Source organism: Papio anubis, chromosome 1, assembly GCF_008728515.1.
Source record: "Papio anubis isolate 15944 chromosome 1, Panubis1.0, whole genome shotgun sequence".
Taxonomy (NCBI): Eukaryota; Metazoa; Chordata; class Mammalia; order Primates; family Cercopithecidae; genus Papio; species Papio anubis.
Window position 1 is genome coordinate 35,748,610 of NC_044976.1, and position 21,053 is coordinate 35,769,662.

General features: G+C 43.5%; 1 protein-coding gene, 1 non-coding gene and 3 pseudogenes across 2 annotated transcripts; 4 read left to right on the forward strand and 1 right to left on the reverse strand.

Annotated features, from left to right (window-relative positions):
• Positions 1-442: 442 nt before the first annotated feature.
• On the reverse strand, positions 443-18,159 carry SNIP1 (Smad nuclear interacting protein 1). The gene is made up of 4 exons (XM_003891611.5): positions 17,817-18,159; positions 16,455-16,557; positions 3,758-4,356; positions 443-1,911 (listed from the first exon to the last, which is right to left on the reverse strand). Exons 1-4 carry the CDS (start codon positions 18,038-18,040, stop codon positions 1,647-1,649), a joined length of 1,191 nt encoding a protein of 396 aa, XP_003891660.2. The 5' UTR covers positions 18,041-18,159; the 3' UTR covers positions 443-1,646.
• Positions 8,114-8,934, forward strand: LOC103883669 (annotated as a pseudogene).
• A 164-nt stretch (positions 18,160-18,323) lies between the features above and the next one.
• LOC101022363 lies at positions 18,324-18,962 on the forward strand (annotated as a pseudogene).
• On the forward strand, positions 18,389-18,522 carry LOC116272139. Its single transcript, XR_004180862.1, has one exon. It is a non-coding gene; the product is annotated as a small nucleolar RNA SNORA70 (small nucleolar RNA).
• A 1,578-nt stretch (positions 18,963-20,540) lies between the features above and the next one.
• On the forward strand, positions 20,541-20,958 carry LOC108586428 (annotated as a pseudogene).
• The last annotated feature ends 95 nt before the right edge of the window (positions 20,959-21,053 follow it).

Consider the following 21,053-nt stretch of genomic DNA (forward strand, 5'->3'; position numbering starts at 1 on the left):
AGGCATTAGCCACCGTGCTGTACCCGGCCCAACTTACGTTTTATCTAATGACCTTATTAAGTGTTCACTTTTCAAAGGATCTTTTAACTTCTTCTGAATGAACATTAGTCAGCTGCCCCTCCCACTAGCCAACCTTTAGCCCTGAGCACACATGGGTATGAAAACAATCAAATTTAATAGCATCCTAAGTCTCAACCCAAGAGGAACAATTAGTAGTAACACTGATTGAGCTGCTTCACCACCTTTCCCCACAACCCACCTCTGTGTCACCGTCTGCTATTCTACTGACTTGGAGGCCAACAATATAACCTTCCCCACAACACTCTAAAACAGCTACCTATTTTTATTTCAAAAGTACTGACAGAAGGCTCCATTAGCAGCAAACAGACTTATGAACACAAGGTCCTCTAAGCTAGGAAAGCATTACTCTTTGAAATGGGGCTATATTTACAAATTTTATTTTTTTATCCCAAAAATACATATAAATGAACACCTGCTCTACAAATGCAGGGAGGCCTTTGCCTAACATTGTCATATGAAAATCAGTATCAGCTCTTTAACACACAATTTACATATATACATACATATACACTATATGTAAGCAGCGAATACTTTGCTACTTACACATATTCCTCTGGTGGAAAACTAGGAAACTGGGAAATTCCCCTGCTTTCCAACCTTGGGAAGGTAAATACAGCCTCTCTGAACAATTTTTAAAGGATGAAATGTGTAGAAACAATGTAAACAACACAACCTGCTTTAGACATATACACGTTATTAGAATAAAGAACCTGCCACATCAGTGACAGTTTATTTCTCAAAGAAAAAAAAAGGAGATAACATTTGAATAAAAATGCAAAACTGAAGTACAGTTAATATGATCAAAACTGTTGTGCACATGCTCCATGGAGAAATCAGGAATTCTTTCAGAAAGGACAGATCCACGGCCAATTTCAGTCACTTGTGATGCTGAATCAGCACCCACTGGTAGCAACCAGGATCCTTCTGTACAGTCACGGGCTTGAGCAGGTGCCATAAAGCATCTGTTTAAGTTAAACAGTCAATAACGTTTACTGACTGCAGTAGATTCCCACCCCCAAAAGACTAAGTGCAAAATCAACTTCTAAGCTCAAGAGCTCAACCAGGTCAAAGCTTTGGTATATACTAGAGGTTGTTTTGGTGATAACCAAAGCCTAGTAAGATTCTCTGCTCAGGGGTTCACCCCAAAGAAAAACACCTGGTCCACAAAGCTTAATACCTATATAAATAAAGTTAACTGTACAAAGAGAACAAGCCATGATTTACCCTTAACCAAGGGTTTATAGTTTCCTAGGCAGCAGTTCTGAAAGCACCAACTAAAACCACAATGCTTCTACTAAAACACGGTGTGTTGTAATTGGTGAGACTGTTCTGAAAACAAATGCCTGCAGGCATGTGGCCAAGGTGCCACAGAAAAAGTTTAACAAACATTAGTCAGTGTATTCAAATGGTAACACAATCTGGTCAGCAACAGGGGAAAGACTTAAGGCAGTAAGAGGCATTACAGAGAGCATGATAGTGTTGGACCCACCACCATAGTGCTCTCTGAGTCAATCAAAGCCTTCCAACAAGGAAAACGTGTCTCAATAGTTTGGGTTCTTAGTTTGTTAGCTGTCAGACACTTCTTCCTCCTCCTCCTCATCCTCATCATCTTTCCTGTCTATTTCCGAAGTGTCCGACGACTCATGGAGCAAGACATATTCTCTGCTACTGAATCCAAATTTGAGTACATCCTTTTCTTTTAGTTCATAGTATCTCTGTGGCTCAATACGTTTGTTGTTTAAGAAGGTTCCATTGCCTGAGCCAAGGTCAATGATGTAGGGCTTCACTCTTCGGCCAACCGTGCCATCAGCACGGGTATATTCCACAAGCCTAGCAGAGAAAAAGGAGAAACCTATGAGCAAACTTCTGCCTCAGATCATCCAGCCTCTCTGAAGCTCTTTGCTAAGACAGCCTAGATGATGTAAATAACCTGACTTGAGCATAATTCAAGTTAAAATTCTAGGGAATCAAAGAAATCAAGGGGAAAGCATGGCCCTGGGAAGGGAAATTGGAAGTTTAAATATATTTAGTAGAAAAGGTGAGAATGGGTTACTGGAGGGTGGGGAGAATCCATGGAAGATCAAAAGGTGGAAATGCAGAATCCAAAGTCTCTTGCTGTGGTTAAGAAAATACATTTTTTTCTGTTGTTTATAATCATTGTTTCTTTAACCTATATTTCAATATATTTCAGTTCCTGTCCAAATGGGAAAAAACAGTGGACCTGGACTTCAGAGTCAAGGGAGCTATATTTGAGCCAGAGTTCTACTATGGTAGGAGTCCCCAGCTCCTGGACCACGGACTGGTACTAGTCCGTGGCCTGTTAGGAACCAGGCCGCACAGCAAGAGATGAGCAGTGGGCAGACAGGCAAGCAAGCCAAACTTCATCTGTATTTTCAGCTGCTCTCCATCACTCGTATTATTATTGCCTGAGCTCCGCCTCCTGTCAGATCAGCGGTGCCATTAGTCTCATAGGAGCGTGAACCCTATTGTGAACTGTGCACAGGTGGGATCTAGGTTGCGTGCTCCTTAGGAGAATCTAATGCCTGATCTGTCGCTGTCTCCCATCACCCCCAGATGAGACCATCGAGTTGCAGGAAAACAAGCTCAGGGCTTCCACTGATTCTAGATTATGGTGAGTTGTATAATTATTACATTATATATTACAATGAGATAATATTAGAAAATAAAGTGCACAATAAATGTAATGCACTTGAATCCTGAAACCATGCCCCTGGTTCCATGGAAAAACTGTCTTCCATGAAACCGGTCCTTGGTGCCAAAAAGGCTGGGGACCACTGTACTATAGTGATCATTTGTTAGGCAAGTCACTTGGTTTTGCTGGGCTTCAGTTTTCTCATCTGTCAAATGGGGATATAAATACTTGTCCATTCAAAGTGAGGAGACCATGTTAAAACAAAAAACAACAACAACAACAACAAAAAATGGGCCAGGCGCAGTGGCTCACACCTATAATCTCAGCAATTTGGAAGGCCGAGGTGGGTGGATCACGAGGTCAGGAGTTCGAGACCAGACTGACCAATACAATGAAACCCTGTCTCTACTAAAAATACAAAAATTCGCTGGGTGTGGCAGCGTGCGCCTGTATTCCCAACTGCTCGGTAGCCTGAGGCAGGCGAATCGCTTGAACGCGGGAGGCAGAGGTTGCAGTGAGCTGAGATCGCGCCACTGCACTCCAGCCTGGGCACAGAAGGAGACTCCGTCTCACAAAAACAAAAAACCAAAAACCGGTCCTATCCTTCTCACAGGATTGTTGTGAGAATCATCACAGATGTCCCACGCAAACTATCAAGAACCAGTTTCAAAATTAGTAGAGCACAGAGGCACATGCCTGTGGTCCCAGTTACTCAGGAGGCCAAGGTGGGAGACAATCATTTGAGCCCAGGAGGTTGCTGCAGTGAGCTGTGTTTGCTCTACTGCACTCTAGACTAGGTGACCGAGTGAGACTTTGTCACAAAAAAACAAAAAATAGATTAAAAGTATAATGTTCTTATAAATATGTAAACAATTATTTAAAGGGAAGTTAGATTAACAATACTCTTTAGATATGAGGGGTATGGGATTCTTCTGTATATGTATGAACAAAAATCTTAGTAATCCTAACTAACTGAGCAATTGTTTCTGCTCACATTACAGTTTCTTCCTCCATGTTACTTACCGATATTGAAAGACCGCATGCTGCTTTGAACAAGATGGGTGATCGATAGGAATGTCTGCAATGCGGCGGTGTCGACCCAGTAGATACGCACTCTGTCGATGTATGTACATGACTGGAAGCACCTCATCATTTTTAAATGGGTAGAGACGCCACCGTTTTTTTGGAATACGTGCTTCTGGGGGCTCACTATATTTAATGACTACACCCCGGAAAGTGTTGGTGTCCTCAAGAAGTGCCCCAGAAAGTTCATAGCTTGGTTTTTCTTTAGCAGGCACCTCTTTTTCTTTGTTGTTGCCACCAGGCCGAGGAACCAACTCCTGAGACTCACTACCGCCACCACCAATGTCATTCCTCTGGCGATGCTCTCGTCGCCTGGCATTATAAAACTCCCGCTCTTCTTCCTGAGCCTGCAGGTTCTGAGTGTCTCGCTCCCGTCCCTGACCCTGCCCACTCCCAGGTCTCTCGTTAGACGTTCTCCTTTGGTGGGAATGGCCCCGGTGTCTGTCCCGGTCACTTTTCCTAGCTCTCCTGTGTTCCTGTTCTGATGGTTCCCTGTGCTGCCGATCCTCCCGTCCTCTCCGGGGATGATCCTCACGCTCCTGAAATTCAAACAGATTCTGTAATTTTAACACAGTGCACAATCTAAAGGCAGCCCAAATCTTGTTCTTTTTGAATGAGGTATATTCAAAAGGTCTTTTGTAATTTGGACTTTGGCATTTAGAACAACATTTCCCACAGAAATAAGATTATGTCTGGTGGTTATGTTCCCTTGGAAGGCCACAAAAATGATATCCCATGCTGCTATTCAACTATAGCCCTAATAGCACAAGCCCAGGTCCAGAGCCCTAAAAACAAGAGACTATTTAGTCCAGAAAGGAGAAAGAAAAATAATTTCCTCCTTTTCACAACAAAGGTAACTATGGGCAAACTTACAGGGAAGAATATACAGAAAACAGAACTAAGAGTTAAGTAGTCAGGTACAAGATATGTAAAGAAAGAAGCTAGCTTTCTCTCATGCCAAAAATGAAAATATAACAGTTTTTAAATCTACTTCCACAGTTAAAAAAAAATTCAATACCTAGGAATAAACTTAAGAAACACGAAAGACATATAAGAAGAAATCTGTAAAAATTCATTAAAATAGAGGCTTTTTAAAGATCTGAAGAGATGGAGAAACATACCATGATTTCTTGAAAAAGACAGCATTGAAAATCAGCCTAGGCCAGGCACGGTGGCTCATGCCTATAATCCCAGCACTTTGGGAGGCCGAGACAGGCGGATCACCTGAGGTCAGGAGTTCCAGATCAGCCTGACCAACATGGTGAAACTCCATCTCTTCTAAAAATACAAAATTAGCCGGGTGTGGTGGCACATGCCTGTAATCCCAGCTACTCAGGAGGCTGAGGCAGGAGAATCGCTTGAACCTGGGAGGCAGAGGTTGCAGTAAGCCGAGATCGCGCCATTGCACTCCAGCCTGGGCAACAAGAGTGAAACTCCTTCTCAAAAAAAAGAAAGAAAAGAAGAAAAAAAATCAGCCTGGTAGAAAATGTCTGCAACACAAACCAGACAGTAGTCCTAGGGGGATACATTCTAAGTATGGTGGATGGCTGAAACTACGGATAGTACTGAACCTGACTGCCATCAAACGTAACACATTTCTGTTCACATCTTCCACCCATAAATTTAATGCCTTTTCCATCTTAACTAAGCACTTATGAACTGTGGCTATAACTTTTACAGTATGAGATACAACAGCAAAACTAGCATGAATTTCTTTTTCCTTCCCCACAATTTCACAATAGAAGATTCATTCTTACTATCGATCTTAGCAACTTCAATATAGGATTTGAAAAGTTTTTTTTAAGTTGAGAACTTTCATCTTTTCGTTTAGGAAGCACTTTACAGCTTCTCTTTAGCCTTCCTAATTGCCAAAATCGCTACTATTGCACTTTGGGGCCACTACTAAATAAAATAAAGGTACTTGAATCCAAGCACTGCAAACTGCAACAGTTATCTGATAACCAGGATGACAACTAAGTGACGGACAGGCAGGTAGCGCATACAGCACAGATACACCAGACAAAGGAAGGATTCATGTTCCTGGTGGGACAGCACAAGTTTACACCAAATGACTCAGGATAGTGACCAATTTAAACTTTATGAGTTGTTTTTTTCTGGAGTTTTCCATTTAATATTTTCAGATGTAGAAAGTGAAACCACAGATAAGGGGGGACTACTGTATATTACTATATCAATAAGAAACAATTCAACAGAGAAACTGACAAATGGCCAGATGCCAGTGGCTCACACTTGTAATCCCAGCACTTTGGGAGGCCAAGGCAATGGATCGCTTGAGCCCAGGAGTTTGAGACTAGCGTGGGCAACATGGTGAAACCCCGTCTCTACTAAAAATACAAAAATCAGCTGGGCACAGTGGTGCATGCCTGTAGTTCCAGTTCCTCAGAAGGCTAAGGTGGGAGGATTGCTTGAGCCTGGGAGGCAGAGGTTGCAGTGAGCTGAGATTCCACCACTGTACTCCAGCCTGGATGACAGAGCAAGACTCTGTCTCAAAAATAAAAAAGGAAAGAAAAATGAACAATTTTCAGAAGAAATAAATGTCCAAGGGCCGAGCACAGTGGGTGATGCCTGTAATCCCAGCACTTTGGGAAGCCACGGCAGGAGAATTGCTTAAGCTCAGGAGTTTAAACCAGCCTGAGCAACACGGCAAAACCCCATTTCTACAAAAAATACAAAAATCAGCCAGGCATGACAGCATGCACCTGTAATCTAAAATTACAGCTATTCTAGAATTTGAGGTGGGAGGATCACTTGAGCCCAGGAGGTCGAGGCTGAAGTGAGCTATGATCATACCACTGCAGTCCAGCCTGGGCTACAGAGACCCTGTCTCAAAAAAAAAAAGAAAAAAAGAAAAAAGAAATACATGTCCAATAAATGCATGAAGATATGCTTAAGCTAATAACCAAAGCATCAAATTCTAAAAGAAACATGAATTTTCTCTCCTTGAATTAGTAAAATTAAAAAGATCAATAATATATACAGTCAAAAAGGAAGGCACAGGAAAATGGGTATTTTCAGTCACTGCTGGTACAGGTATAAACTAGCATAGCCTATTTAGGTCAATTTGACAGTATTTAATCAAAATCTCATCAACCACTAATGCCACTTATAGAAATCAATCCTACAGAAATACTAGCAGAAACGCACAAACACATACATATGAATGTTTACTGTAATTTCATAATAAAAAAACTGGAAACAACTTAATGTCCTGCAACGGTAGAATGGTTACATTATTATCTATTCATACAAAGGAATACTTCACAGCCATGAAAAAGAATGAGATCATGACATAGAAAGATATCTAATATATTGTTAAATGACAGGGGAAAAAAGAGAAGGGGCAAGTTTCACAATAAGACCAGATATTTATATATATAGACTTAGCAGATGAAATACTTGGAGAGATGTTCCCACTATAATTTAACTAGACACTTACTAAATTTTTAATGTATTGTTGGGCTGTCAATAAGCAAGGCAAAATCTCCAATGAGAAAAAAATCTCCAAAGGGGGGTAAGAAAAAAAAACAGATTTGAGCTCTAAGCATGGGCTCAAATACTAAAGAATACTAGACACACACAAGGAAATGGAAACAAGCCACTGAGCATGAGAGGCAGCAGAAATAAGTCTTATAGGGTGGGCATGGTGGCTCACGCCTGTAATCCCAGCACTTTGGGAGAGCTAGGGGGGCAGATCACTTGAGGTCGGTCAGGAGTTCGAGCCCAGCCTGGCCAACATTGTGAAACCCCGTCTCTACTAAAAATACAAAAATTAGCCAGGTGTGGTAGTGCACGCCTGTAATCCCAGCTACTTGGGAGGCTGAGGCAGGAGAATCGCTTGAACCCAGGAAGTGAAGGTTGCAGTGAGCAGAGATGGCGCCACTGCATTGTAGCCTGAATGACAAAGCAAGACTCCATCTCAAAAAAAAAAAAAAAAAAAAAGAAACAAGAGGCCAGGCAAAGTGGCTCACGCCTGTAATCCCAGCATTTTGGGAGGCCGAGGCGGGTGGATCATGAGGTCAGGAGTTCAAGACCAGCCTGGCCAAGATGGTGAAATCCCGTCTCTACTAAAAATACAAAAAATCAACCAGGTGCGGTGGCGGGCGCCTGTAATCCCAGCTACTTGGGAGGCTGAGGCAGGAGAATCGCTTGAACTCGGAGGGCAGAGGTTGCAGTGAGCCAAGACTGTGCCATGGACTCCAGCCTGGATGACAGAGACTCCATCTCAAAAAAAAAAAAGAAACAAGTCTTATAGATGTAGATCCCCAAGGACTTCATTCATGTACAAAATTTTATTATTATTTTTTGATTTTAAAAAGAAAAAATGAGACATTCTTTGCGGAGAGTCGCCGGGGTTTCCTGGTTCAACAGTGCTTGGACGGAACCGGGCTCTTGTCCCCCACCCCGGCTGGCCGCCCATAGCTAGCCCTCTGTCACCTCCTCACTGGGCCCTCTGACGGTCCCAAGGCCCCCGTCGCCAGTCCAGTGCCATGCAGTCACTGCCGCGCAGCCACTGCCACCACGACCGCGTCCCCCTCGCAGGTGAGCCAGAACTACCATCATCAACCGCCAGATCAACCTGGAGTTCTACGCCTCCTACATCTACCTGTCATGTCTTACTACTTTGACCACGATGATGTGGCTTTGAAGAATTTTGCCAAGTACTTTCTTCACCAGTCTCATGAGGAGATGGAACATGCCGAGAAACTGATGAAGATGCAGAGCCAAAGAGATGGCCAAATCTTCCTTCAGGATATCAAGAAACCAGACCATGATGCCTGGGAGAGCGGGCTGAATGCAATGGGGTGTGCATTACATTTGGAAAAACATGGGAATCAGTCACTACTGGAACTGCACAAACTGGCCACCAACAAAATGACCCCCATTTGTGTGACTTCACTGAGACACATTACCTGAATAAGCAGGTAAAATCCATCAAAGAATTGGGTGACCACATGACCAACTTGCGCAAGATGGGGGCACCCAAATCTGGCTTGGCAGAATATCTCTTTGACAAGTACACCCCGGGAGACAGTGATAATGAAAGCTAAGCCTTAGGCTAATTTCCCTATAGCCATGGGGTGACTTCCTGGTCACCAAGGCAGTGCATGCATGTTGGGGTCTCCTTTGCCTCTTCTATAAATTGTACCAAAACACCCACTTAAGTTATTTGATTTGTACCATTCCTTCAAATAAATAAATTTGGTATCTCCCACCAAAAAAATAAAAAAAACTTATTGCTACGGACTAGGTAACATACAAAAATGTTTGCAGATAATTAAGGTTAAAAATTTTAAAAGAGAGAGCAGCAAGAGACTTCCAAAATGATTAGGCAGAAAATGAGAATGATACAAAAATTAGCATGGCCCCTAATTTAAAAAATACATAATAATAATAAAAATGATTAGGCAGGTAGGACACAGTGCCTCACACCTATAATCCCAGCACTTTGGAAGGCCGAGGCAGGTGGATCACTTGAGTCCAGGAGTTCGAGACCAGCCTGGGCAACATAGTGAGACCCCCCCCCGCCATCTCTAAAAATAATAATAAAAATAAAATTAAAAAGTAAAAATTTTTCTTGGTGACTTCACAACCATTAGGATGGCTACCATAAAAAAACTGAAAATAACAAGTATTGGCAAAGATGTGGAAAAATCAAAACCCTTGTACACTGCTGGTGGGAAAATGTAAAATGGTACAGTTAGTGTGGAAAACGGTACAGTAGTTCCACAAAAAATTAAAAAACAGAATTGCCATATGATCCAGCAATCCCACTTCTGTTTATATATCCCAAACAAATGAAAGCAGGGTCTCAAATAGATACTTGAGCACCCATGTTCATTGCAGCATTATTCACAATACCCTAAAAGTGGAAGCACTGGGACTAAGACCTCCTCCCCTGCTCCCTGCCATACACAGGGCTCAAGTGAGGGCCTGCTTGCTCAGAGTGGGACTCAAGTTTTTCTAGACTTCCTAGCCTAGCAAAGACATGCATCAAGAGAGAGCCTCAGACAACCACCCTTCCTACTCCAAAACATTTACAAGCTTGCCACCGCTATCTGCCTTGAGTTCACCAGGACTAATCTTATCATGTCCTTTATCCCTGATTAAGAGCCACTGTAAGAAGTCAAAATGGCCGGGTGTGGTGGCTTATGTCTGTAATTCTAGCACTTTGGGAGGCTGAGGTGGGTGGATCACTTGAGGTCAGGGGTTCAAGACCAGCCTGGCCAACATGGTGAAATCCCATCTCTACTAAAAATACAACAACGAGCTGGATGTGGTGGCATGTGCCTGTAGTCCCAGCTACTTGGGAGGCTGGAGCAGAAGAATCACTTGAACCCCAGAGGTGGAGGCTGCAGGGAGCTGAGATTGTACCACTGCACTCCAGCCTGGGTGATGGAGTGCGACTCTGTCTCAAAAGAAAAGAAAAGAAACAAAAGAAAAGAAACAAAAGAAAAGAGAAAAGAAAACAGTTTTTTTAAAAAATTCAGTTCCCAATTCCTCTCCTCTGTCTTCCCTTGAACCCCTCCAATCAGGTCTCACCCTTATTATTCCAGTAAAATGGCTGGTCAAGATCACCAATGACCTCCACATTGCTAAATCCAGTGGCCAATTCTCAGTCTTCATTTCACTTAACTATCAGCAGCATCTAACAGAGTTAATCACTGTATCCTCAACACATTTCCTTCTAATGGCTTCAAGTTACCAGATTCTCTTGCTTCTCTTTCTTTCCAGTCTCCTTTGCTGATGTCACTGCAATTTCTTCACACTGGATCACCCCTGGATTCAGTCCTTTGTTGGTTGTTCTTCTATCTACAGTCATTTCCTTAGTAATTTCATCTAATCCTAATACTTTACATACATCTATATGCAGATGACTCTCAAATGTTTATCTCCCCTCTCATTTAGAAAGAGGGTCACTGCAGATGTAATAAATTAAGGTCATACTGGAATAATGTAGGTCATTAATCCCATGTGACTGGTGACCTTGGAAGAAAAGAGACAGAGAGATTCATGGGAGAAGGCCATGTGATAATGGACAGAGAGTCTATATCATAGTGATTACCTCTGGCCAGTGAGGTGGAGGTTTTTTGGTTGAGGAGGTGGTGCAATTTTGGGGATGAGAGAAGTAAACCATACTCTCATTTCATATTTTACATACCTCTGTATTATTACAATGAGCATGTAATGAATACATTTGTTTCGAAAATGGTGGTTCAGTTGGACACGGTGGTTCACATCTGTAATCCCAGCACTTTGGGAGGCTGAGGCGGGTGGATCACTTGAGGTCAGGAGTTTGAGACCAGTCTGACCAACATGGTGAAACCCTGTCTCTACTAAAAATATAAAAATTAGCCAGGCATGGTAGCACGTGCCTGTAATCCTAGCTACTGGGGAGGCTGAGGCACGAGAATCACTCAAATCCAGGAGGCAGAGGTTGCAGTGAGCCGAGAGCACACTACTGTACTCCAGCCTGGGCAACAGAGTGACACTTCACCAAAAAAACAAAACAAACAAACAAAAAAACAAAAAAAAAAAAACCAACCCACAAAAATGGTGGTTCAGAGGTCGAGAAAAGAATAAAGTAATCATTCAGTATCCTCAGGAGATTGGTTCCAGGATCCCCAGTGGATAAAAAAGATATCAAAAAACAAAACAAAACCGAAAAAGATATCTCAGGATGCTGAAGTTCCTTATATAAAAATTGGTGAATATCCTCCTGTGTGTGTGTGTGTGTGTATATATATATATATATATTTTTTGAGACGGAGTCTTGCTCTGTCGCCCAGGCTGGAGTGCAGTGGCGCCATCTCGGCTCACTGCAAGCTCCGCCTGCCGGGTTCACGCCACTATACTGCCTCAGCCTTCTGAGTAGCTGGGACCACAAGCGCCCGCCATCACACCCGGCTAATTTTTTATATTTTTAGTAGAGACGGGGTTTCACCGTGTTAGCCAGGATGGTCTCGATCTCCTGACCTTGTGATCCGCCCACCCTGGCCTCCCAAAGTGCTGGGATTACAGGCGTGAGCCACCGTGCCCGGCCATCCTCCTGTATACTTTTAATCATTGCTAGGTTATTTATAATACCTAATACAATGTAAATGCTATATAAATAGTTGCTATACTGTTTTTTATTTGTCTTTCAAAATTTGTTTTTAAAACAGAGTCTTGCTCTGTTACCCAGGCTGGAGTGCAGTGGTGCAATCTTGGCTCACTGTAATCTCCACCTCCCAGGTTCAAGCGATTCTCCTGCCTCAGCCTCCCAAGTAGCTGAGACTACAGGCGCCCACCACCACACCTGGCTAATTTTTGTATTTTTAGTAGAGATGAAGTTTCACCATGTTGGCCAGGCTGGTCTCCTGACCTCAGATGATCCACTCGCCTTGGCCTCCCAAAGTGCTGGGATTACAGGCGTGAGCCACTGTGACTGGCCCAGACTCTAATCCCAGTTACTTGGGAGGCCGAGGCAGGAGAATCCTCGAACCCAGGAGGCAGAGGCTACAGTGAGCAGAGATTGCGCCACTCAAGCCTGGGCAACAGAACAAGACTCCATCTCAAAAAAAAAAAAAAAAGATGATTGAATTATCATCCCTCAAAATTGAGAATAAGGCAAGAGTCTCTGTTCTCATTACTCTTTTATCTCTCTTTGCCTGCCCCCATCTCTGTGTGATTTGCTCCTCCTTGCTTCCTGCCATGGTTGTGAGGCCTCTCCAGCCATGTGGAACTGTAAGTCCATTAAACCTTTCTTTTGTAAATTGCCCAGTCTCGGGTATGTCTTTATCAACAGCATGAAAACGGACTAATGCAAACAACAAAAGGAAATAAAATGCACACAGATTGTAAAGGAAGAAATAAAACTGTCCCTATTTGTAGATATGATTGTCTATGTAGAAAATCCCAAGTAATCTAAAACAAAAAAAAACCTAGAATAAATTAGTTCAGCAAGGATACAGGATTAAGATAAACACACAAAAATGAATTATATTTCTATATAGTAGCAATGAACATGTGGACACCCATTTAAAATACCCTTTATAATCATTCCACAAAGAAATATATATAAGATTTATATGCTGAAAACTACGACTGATAAAATATATCAAAGATGATCTATATAAAAGGGGAAACACACAATGTTCATGGATTAGAAGATTTAACATAGTAAAAAGTCAATTATTGCCCCCAAACACCAGTTTAACACAAATCCTATCAAAATCCTAGCAAGATTTTTCTTTTGGATCTCACTCTGTCGCCCAGGCTGGAGTGTGGTGGTATGATCACTGTTCACTGCAGCCTCAACCTCCTAGGCTCAAGTAATCCTCCCACCTCAGCCTCCTGAGTAGCTGGGACTACAGGCATGCCACCACACCCAGCTAATTTTTGCATTTTTTGTAAAGATGAGTTTCACCATGTTGCCCAGGCTGGTCTGGAGCTCCTGAGCTCAAGTCATCTGCCCACCTCAGCCTCCCAAAGTATTGGGATTACAGGCATGAGCCACTGTGACCTGCCCAGACTTTTTAAAAATAGAGATAAGATTGTTCTAAAACTTTTATGGATGACAAAAGAAGTTGAATAGCTAAACCAATTTTTACAAAGAAGAATAAAACAGGAGAAATCAGTCCATACAATTTCAAGACTTATTATATAGCTATAGTAATCAAGATTGTGTGGTATTGGAAGAATGACAGACACTGACAAATGGAACCGAACAGACATCCCAGAAATAGACCTATACAAATATGCCCAACTGATTTTTGACAAAAGAGCAGAAGTAATTCAGTGGAGGAAAGATGGTCTTTTCAACAAATGGTGTTGATGTTTGTGGACATTCATAGGCAAAACAAAAACAAAAACAAAAACAAAACCCTAAAAAGAAACTGAAAACAGATCATGGACTTTTAAGAAAAAAAATTTAGAAGAAAATTCGGAGATCTGGGGCTAGGCAAAAAGTTCTTAGCCATGACATCAAAAGCACAATCCATAAAAGGAAAAACAGATAAGCTGGACTTCTTTGAAATTAAAAAAAACTTTTGTTCTGAGATAAACCCTGTTAAGAAAATGAAGACAAGCTACAGACTGGGAAAAAAATACTTGTAAACCACATACCCCAAAAGGACTAGTATCTACAATATAAAAAGAATTCTTAAAAACTAAACAGTAAAAAAGCAAATAATACTATTAGAAAACAGGCAAAAGACAGCTGGGCGCAGTGGCTCATACTGGGATTACAGCAAAGTGCTGTAATCCAGCACTTCGGGAGGCTGAGGTGAGTGGATTACCTGAGGTCAAGAGTTCAAGACCAGCCTGGTCAACATGATGAAACCCCATCTCTACTAAAAATACAAAAATTAGCCAGGCATGGTGGCAGGAGCCTGTAATCCCAGCTACTTGGGAGGCTGAGGCAGGAGAATCCCTTGAACCTGGGAGGCTGAGGCTGAAATGAGCTGAGATCACGCCATTGCACTCCAGCCTGGACAACAAGAGTGAAACTCCATCTCAAAAAAACAAAAGAAAAAAAAGAAAAAAAAGCAGGCAAAAGACATGAGACATTGCACCTGAGAAGATACATACAGATGGCAAATAAGCACATGAAAAGACGTCCAAGGCTGGGTGTGGTGGCTCACGCTTGTAATCCCAGCACTTCGGGAGGCTGAGGCCGGCAGATCACGAGGTCAGAAGTTCGAGACCAGCCTGGCCAAAATAGTGAAACCCCATCTGTACTAAAAATACAAAAAATTAGCTGGACGTGGTGGTGGGCACCTGTAATCCCAGCTACTCGGGAGGCTGAGGCAGGAGAATCACTTGAACCCGGGAAGGGGAGATTTCAGTGAGCCAAGATCACGCCATTGTACTCCAGTCCAGGTCACACACACACACACACAAAGCCAGCCTTGGTGACAGAGCAAGACTCCGTCTCAAAAAAAAAAAAAAAAAAAAAAAAAAGAAAATGCAAATTAAAATCACAATGAAATACTACTACACACCTATCAGAATGGTTAAAATAAAGTGATAACTTGAAATGCTGATAAAGATACAGGGAAACTGGATCATTCATACATTGCTGGTGGGAATATAAAATGGTACAGCCACTGTTACGGACTAAACTGTACTCTCCAAAATTAGCAAGTTAAAGTACCAAACCCAAGTACCTCAGAATGTATTAATAACTGTTTTTGGAGATAAGGTCTTTAAAGAGCTGATTAAGTTAAAAAATGAGGGCAGGGCCCTAATCCAATATGGCTGAGAAAAGACACCAGGACAGAAAAAAGATCATTTAAGGATACAGCAAAGAGGTAGCCATCTGCAAGCCAAGGAAAGAGGATTTTTTTCAGGAGAATCCAAACCTGCTAACACCCTAATTTTTGACTTTTAGCCCCAGAACTACAGGAAAATGAATTTCTGTTGTTTAAGCCACCTACTCTATGGTATTTCATTATGGTGGCCCTAGGAAACTAATACAGCCACTCTGGAAAACAGTCTGGCAATTTCTTAAAAGAATTAAACCTGCAACTACCGTACAATCCAGCAATTGCACTCCAGAGAAATGAACTCTTATGTTCACATAAAAACCTGTACACAAATGTGTATATAGCAGCTTTATGTGTAATAGCCAAAAAATGGAAACAACCCAGATGTTCTTTAATGAGTAAGTGGCTAAATCCATGCCATATGGATACCACTCAGCAATGAAATGGAACAAACTACTGAGAGCTGCAACCTGAATCAATCTCCAAAGGATTCTGCTGAGTGAGAAAAGACAATCCTAAAGGTTACATACTGTATGATTCCACTTACATAACATTCTTGAAATGACAGAATTATAGAAATGAAGAACAGATTAGAAGTTGACAGAAGTTAAGGAAGGATAAAAGTGGGAGATAAGTGTGTGTGGCTACAAAAGGACAACATGAGGTATTCCTTGTGGTGAAGGAAATGTTTTTTTTTGTTTTGTTTTGTTTTTTTTTTTTTTTTGAGACGGAGTCTCGCTCTGTAGCCCAGGCTAGAGTGCAGTGGCCGGATCTCAGCTCACTGCAAGCTCCGCCTCCTGGGTTTACGCCATTCTCCTGCCTCAGCCTCCCGAGTAGCTGGGACTACAGGCGCCCGCCACCTCGCCCGGCTAGTTTTTTGTATTTCTTAGTAGAGACGGGGTTTCACCGTGTTAGCCAGGATGGTCTCGATCTCCTGACCTCGTGATCCACCCGTCTCGGCCTCCCAAAGTGCTGGGATTACAGGCTTGAGCCACCGCGCCCGGCCGGAAATGTTATCTTGACTATATCGATGTCAATATTCTGATGATGATATTGTACCATAGTTCTATTATGAATAGATGCTACCACTGGGAGAAACCAGGAAGAGTATATCTCCCTGAATTATTTCTGACAACCATATGTGAACCAATAATAATCTCAAAATAAAAAGTTTAATTTAAGCAAACAAGCAGAAAAAAGAAATACACCCAGTTTTCAGAAAAGCCCATTGGAGGTACAGGCAGAGATGTAGGCGAGTGTGCGTGCACACACGCGCACACACACAATACACACACACACAGCCCTCTTTAGCTGTGATAGGAAAAGGCTCTCAATTTGGACCCAACATCAAAACACCCCAACCCACTTACCTGCTTCACTTTGACTGTTGAGTAGTGAGGACTTCGGTTTCTCTTACTCCGAGGAGACTTGCTTCTTCTCCCTGAGGACTTGTTTTTCTTTTTGGGTGGGGACCTATACAGAGCATGGTACACAGGATTTTATCGCAATTTCCCTTCCCCCATAAAAATTAGCTTCCAGTTATCAGGCTTACCTACTAACACAAACACTGCTTTTGTGAAGGTATCTGCCAGTCACATTAAAGGAGTCACGAGGTTCATTTTCTTAGCTCTAACGTCTCCCTTGCATTTCATACTCACATAGACAACTGTCTACTGAACCTTCTCACTTAGGTAACAAAACTCTTAATTTCCAACCCTTCAAAAACCTTTCCTCTCCTACTCCTTGCCATCTTGCTAACTGGCATCACCATCCGGAAGTCACCCTTGATTCTTTATCCCTCACTACCAACACCCCTAGCATCAGGAACAATCCCTCCATCCTGTGGTTCTACTTCCTCCCTATGCCATCTCATTCCTACCACCCACCTTCTTGACCACTATACTCCACCGACACTGGCTTTTTCCCATTTCAATCATAATTCATTCTACTTCAAGTTCTTTGCAGATGTTGTTTCCTCTGCCTGGATCTTTAAGAGGTTGAATCATTCCTATCACTCAGGTCTGGACTCAAATGGCACCTCTTTAGAGAGGCCTCCTCCCTCTGCTCTCCAATCTCTATCACATTACTGTTATAACCTATCAATAATACTTGTTATTGAAACTATTTTTTTTTTTTTAATCATCTGTCTCAGGGTTAGAGCATGGCCAATTTGGCACTGGTGACGATCATCTAACTGAATCGCCCTTGCAGCCCCAATACCTAGGGCAGTCTTTCACACTTAAAATAGGCACTCAGTAAAACTATGGTGAATGAATGCATAAACAAATGAGTCTAGCAAGAAGTAACTTTTTTTATTTTTATTTTTCCAGTTTCTGTTAGGTAGCTCGCCTAGACCTCGATGTGAAAACCTTTCTGGCAGGTAACTGGAAAGACAAGGCCCACACTCCATTTGTGGGCGGGATGGGGAAAATCTCATTCTAATTTAACAGATTATCAGTGCTATCTGTTGGGCTACACTCTTCGAAGTGCTGGGGACACAAGAATGAAGGAGTGGGATCCTGCCGGTGTGTCATTAGGCGTTGAACACCGAGCTATAAGGCAAGTGACAGAGCAAGCATAACACAAGCTCGACTGGACCACTCTCAACAGTCCCTCAGGATTCAGTCCGGGCTGCTGCGCCCAGCATTCAAAACCTGTTTCGGAGGCTAGCCCTGCCCGCCTTTCTGAATGAGCCCAACCCAACGTCCATCCTGGGCTGCTCCCCCACTTACCGGCTAACTCCTCGGGCTCGGTTCCCGCGGTGGCCCGGGCGGCCCGGCTCGCTGGCCGGCGGAGACGGGCTACCGCCGGAGTGGTCCGGACGGCGGTGGGCGGGAGGTGCGACTTCTGGGCTGAGACGCTCCTGCTTCACCACCACCCCCGCCGGCAGCACCATGTCCCCGTCCCGGTGTCTTCGCCGGCTCCCTCGCTCCCGTTCGCTCTTCACCGCCTTCATTCTGTGATTTTGGCTGAGCGAAAGAAAACAGATCCGTTGAGCTCCTCTAGCTGAAGGAAATGACGAGTTTGACTCCTGGACTTCCGCTTCCGGGGTGCCCAACCTCCCAGAAATCCTCGCGGCGGATATTAAACACGTGACTACTCCCTAGTGGGCGTGGCCACAGTGACCTGCTTGGGTGGCGGGAGTTTCAAGTTTCAAAAACAAACTTCTGGCTGGGCGTGGTAACTCTCGTTGTAGTCCCAGAACTTTGGGAGGCCGAGGCTGGCGGATCACCTGAGGTCAAGAGTTCGAGAACAGCCTGGCCAACATGGCAAAACCTCGTCTCTACTAAAAATACAAAAATTCCTGCAGCCAATTAAGCCGACTGAGTTCCTTTCCTCATGGGGGCCCAGTGTGCAATGGCTGCAAACAGCAGCTTCCCTGGTAGCGATGCAGCCTGTTTGTTGTATGGGTTGCTCTAAAGGACCTTGGAGACAGTCCTTTCAGATGGATGTTCATGTTTCTGACCTTGCACTACCCCAGTGTAGGCTCCAAACAGGCATGCGAGGTGCCATTGGAAAGCCCCAGGGCACTGTGACCAGGGTTCACATTGGCCAAGTTATGTCCATCCGCACCAAGCTGCAGAACAAGGAGCATGTGATTGAGGCCCTGTGCAGGGCCAAGTTCAAGCTCCCCAGCTGCCAGAAGATCCACATCTCAAAGAAGTGGGGCTTCACCAAGTTCAATGCCAATGAATTTGAAGACATGGTGGCTGAGAAGCGGTTCATCCCAGATGGGTCAAGTACGTTCCCAATCGTGGCGCTCTGGACAAGTGGCAGGCCCTGCACTCATGAGGGCTTCCACTGTGCTGCCCCTCTTAATATTCACCAATAAATTCTACTTCCTGTCCACCTAAAAAAAAATAAAATAAAATAAAAATAAAAATAAAAATAAAAATAAAAATACAAAAATTAGCCAGGTGTGGTGGCGCGCGCCTGTAATCCCAGCTACTCGGGAGAATGAGGCAAGATAATCGCTTGAACCCGGGAGGCGCAGGTTGTAGTGAGCGCGGATCGCACCACTGCACTCCAGCCTGGGCGACAGAGCGAGATGTCTCAAAAACAAACAACAATAACAAAAAAAAACTGGGAAAAAGCAAATCTCTCAAGACTGTTGCCACATTATTAGTAATTACAAAACGTGGAAACAATGTAAATACCCAGCAGTAGGGAAGTTAGCCAAATTAATGGGTGTTATGTGGCCATTAGTAAACCATTTACAAACTTTAAAAACCCTGACTTGTTAATGACAAAGCAGGATACAAAATTGTGCGCAAACCATAATTACATTTACATTTGGAAATAGAAGGGAGGAAGAAATGGAAATGCAATCAGAGATGATAACCCGTGGGCAAATCATTAGCTTTTCCTCTTCTATTTCTTGAACTTTTTGCAATGCTGTTGGGGCTCAGAAATCGAAACCCCAAAATATGGCGCACTGACATACCGAACTGAAGAAGCCTCAATGTTCCTTCCCGGTGCCCACCGTCTCTCCCAAAGCGCAGGTCTTTATCTGCCTAAGATACAGACTACCAAAAGGAATAATTGTTTCTTTCTTCTCCTCCCAAGAATGTAATCACACCTGACCAGAGACCCTTATACTGTCAAAAGTAGCTATTTACAGCCGAACACGGAGGCTGCAGCCTGTAATTCCGGCCCTTTGGGAGGCCAAGGCAGGAAAATCGCTTGAAGCCAGGAGTTCCAGACCAACCTGCCCAACATAGCAAGACTCTGTCTCTACAAAAATTAAATTTTGCAGGGGCTGGTGGCTCGTGCCTGTGGTCCCAGCAGAGATAGGAGGATCACTTGAGCCCAGGAGTTGGAGGCTGCAGTGAGCCGTGATGGCACCACTGCACTCCAGCCAGGGCTACAGAGTGAGACCCTGTCTTCAAAAAAACCAAACCAAAACAAAAAAACAACAAAAAACTATTTACAAATGTATCTCTGTTCCCTTATTAATTCATTCTGCCTAGTAATCCCTGAACAGAATTCCTCCTTCTCCCACCCTCATAAGTCTGTTTTACCAGGAGGATATATATATAAGCTTCTGAACCCCTTTCGGGGTGGGTAATCACGCTGTGATTCTCCCCGTGTATACACTTTAAATACATTCGTATGCTTTTTCTCCAATTAATCTGCCTGTTGTGAATTGATTTTTGAGCGACTGCTCAGGGGGCAAAGGGGAAGTTTCCCATTGGCTCCTACATTGTCATTTCTCCATTTAATTAGAAAAATACTTCAGGCCACGCGCGGTGGCTCACGCCTGTAATTCCAGCACTTTGGGAGACCGAGGCAGGCAGATGACGAGGTCAGGAGTTCGAGACCAGCCTGGCCAACATGGTGAAACCCCGTCTCTACTAAAAATACAAAAATTAGCCAGATGTGGTGGCAGGCACCTGTAATCCCAGCTACTCAGGAGGCTGAAGCAGGAGAATCGTTTGAATCTGGGAGGTGGAGGTTGCAGTGAGCCAAGATCACTCCACTGCACTTCAACCTGGGCAACAGAGCGAGACTCCATCTCAATTTAAAAAACAAAACAAGCCCTTTCTGGCAGTAACGACCTACCCACGAGAACATGCCTCTTGCAAAGGATCTCCTTCATCCCTCCCCCGAAGAGAAGAGGAAACACAAGAAGAAACGCCTGGTGCGGAGCCCCAATTCCTACTTCATGGATGTGAAATGCCCAGGATGCTATAAAATCACCAGTCTTTAGCCATGCACAAACGGCAGTTTTGTGTGTTGGCTGCTCCACTGTCCTCTGCCAGCCTACGGGAGGAAAAGTAAGGCATACAGAAGGATGTTCCTTCAGGAGGAAGCAGCACTAAAAGCACCCTGAATCAAGATGAGTGGGAAACAATCTCAATAAACACATTTTGGGAACAACAACAACAACAAAACCCTTCAAAAACCCTAGGAACTCCAGATGACTTCCTCGGGGAATTGTCCCTTAATCCTTCATGAGGAGTCAGGAG

Excerpts from the sequence above, each read along its gene's own strand:
- SNIP1 (XM_003891611.5), bottom strand. The coding sequence starts at position 18,040 with ATGAAGGCGGTGAAGAGCGAACGGGAGCGAGGGAGCCGGCGAAGACAC. Across the intron at positions 16,558-17,816 it reads CGAGCCCGAGGAGTTAGCCG|GTCCCCACCCAAAAAGAAAA; the intron begins GTAAGTGGGGGA and ends TGCTCTGTATAG. Across the intron at positions 4,357-16,454 it reads CAACAGTCAAAGTGAAGCAG|GAGCGTGAGGATCATCCCCG; the intron begins GTAAGTGGGTTG and ends TTTGAATTTCAG.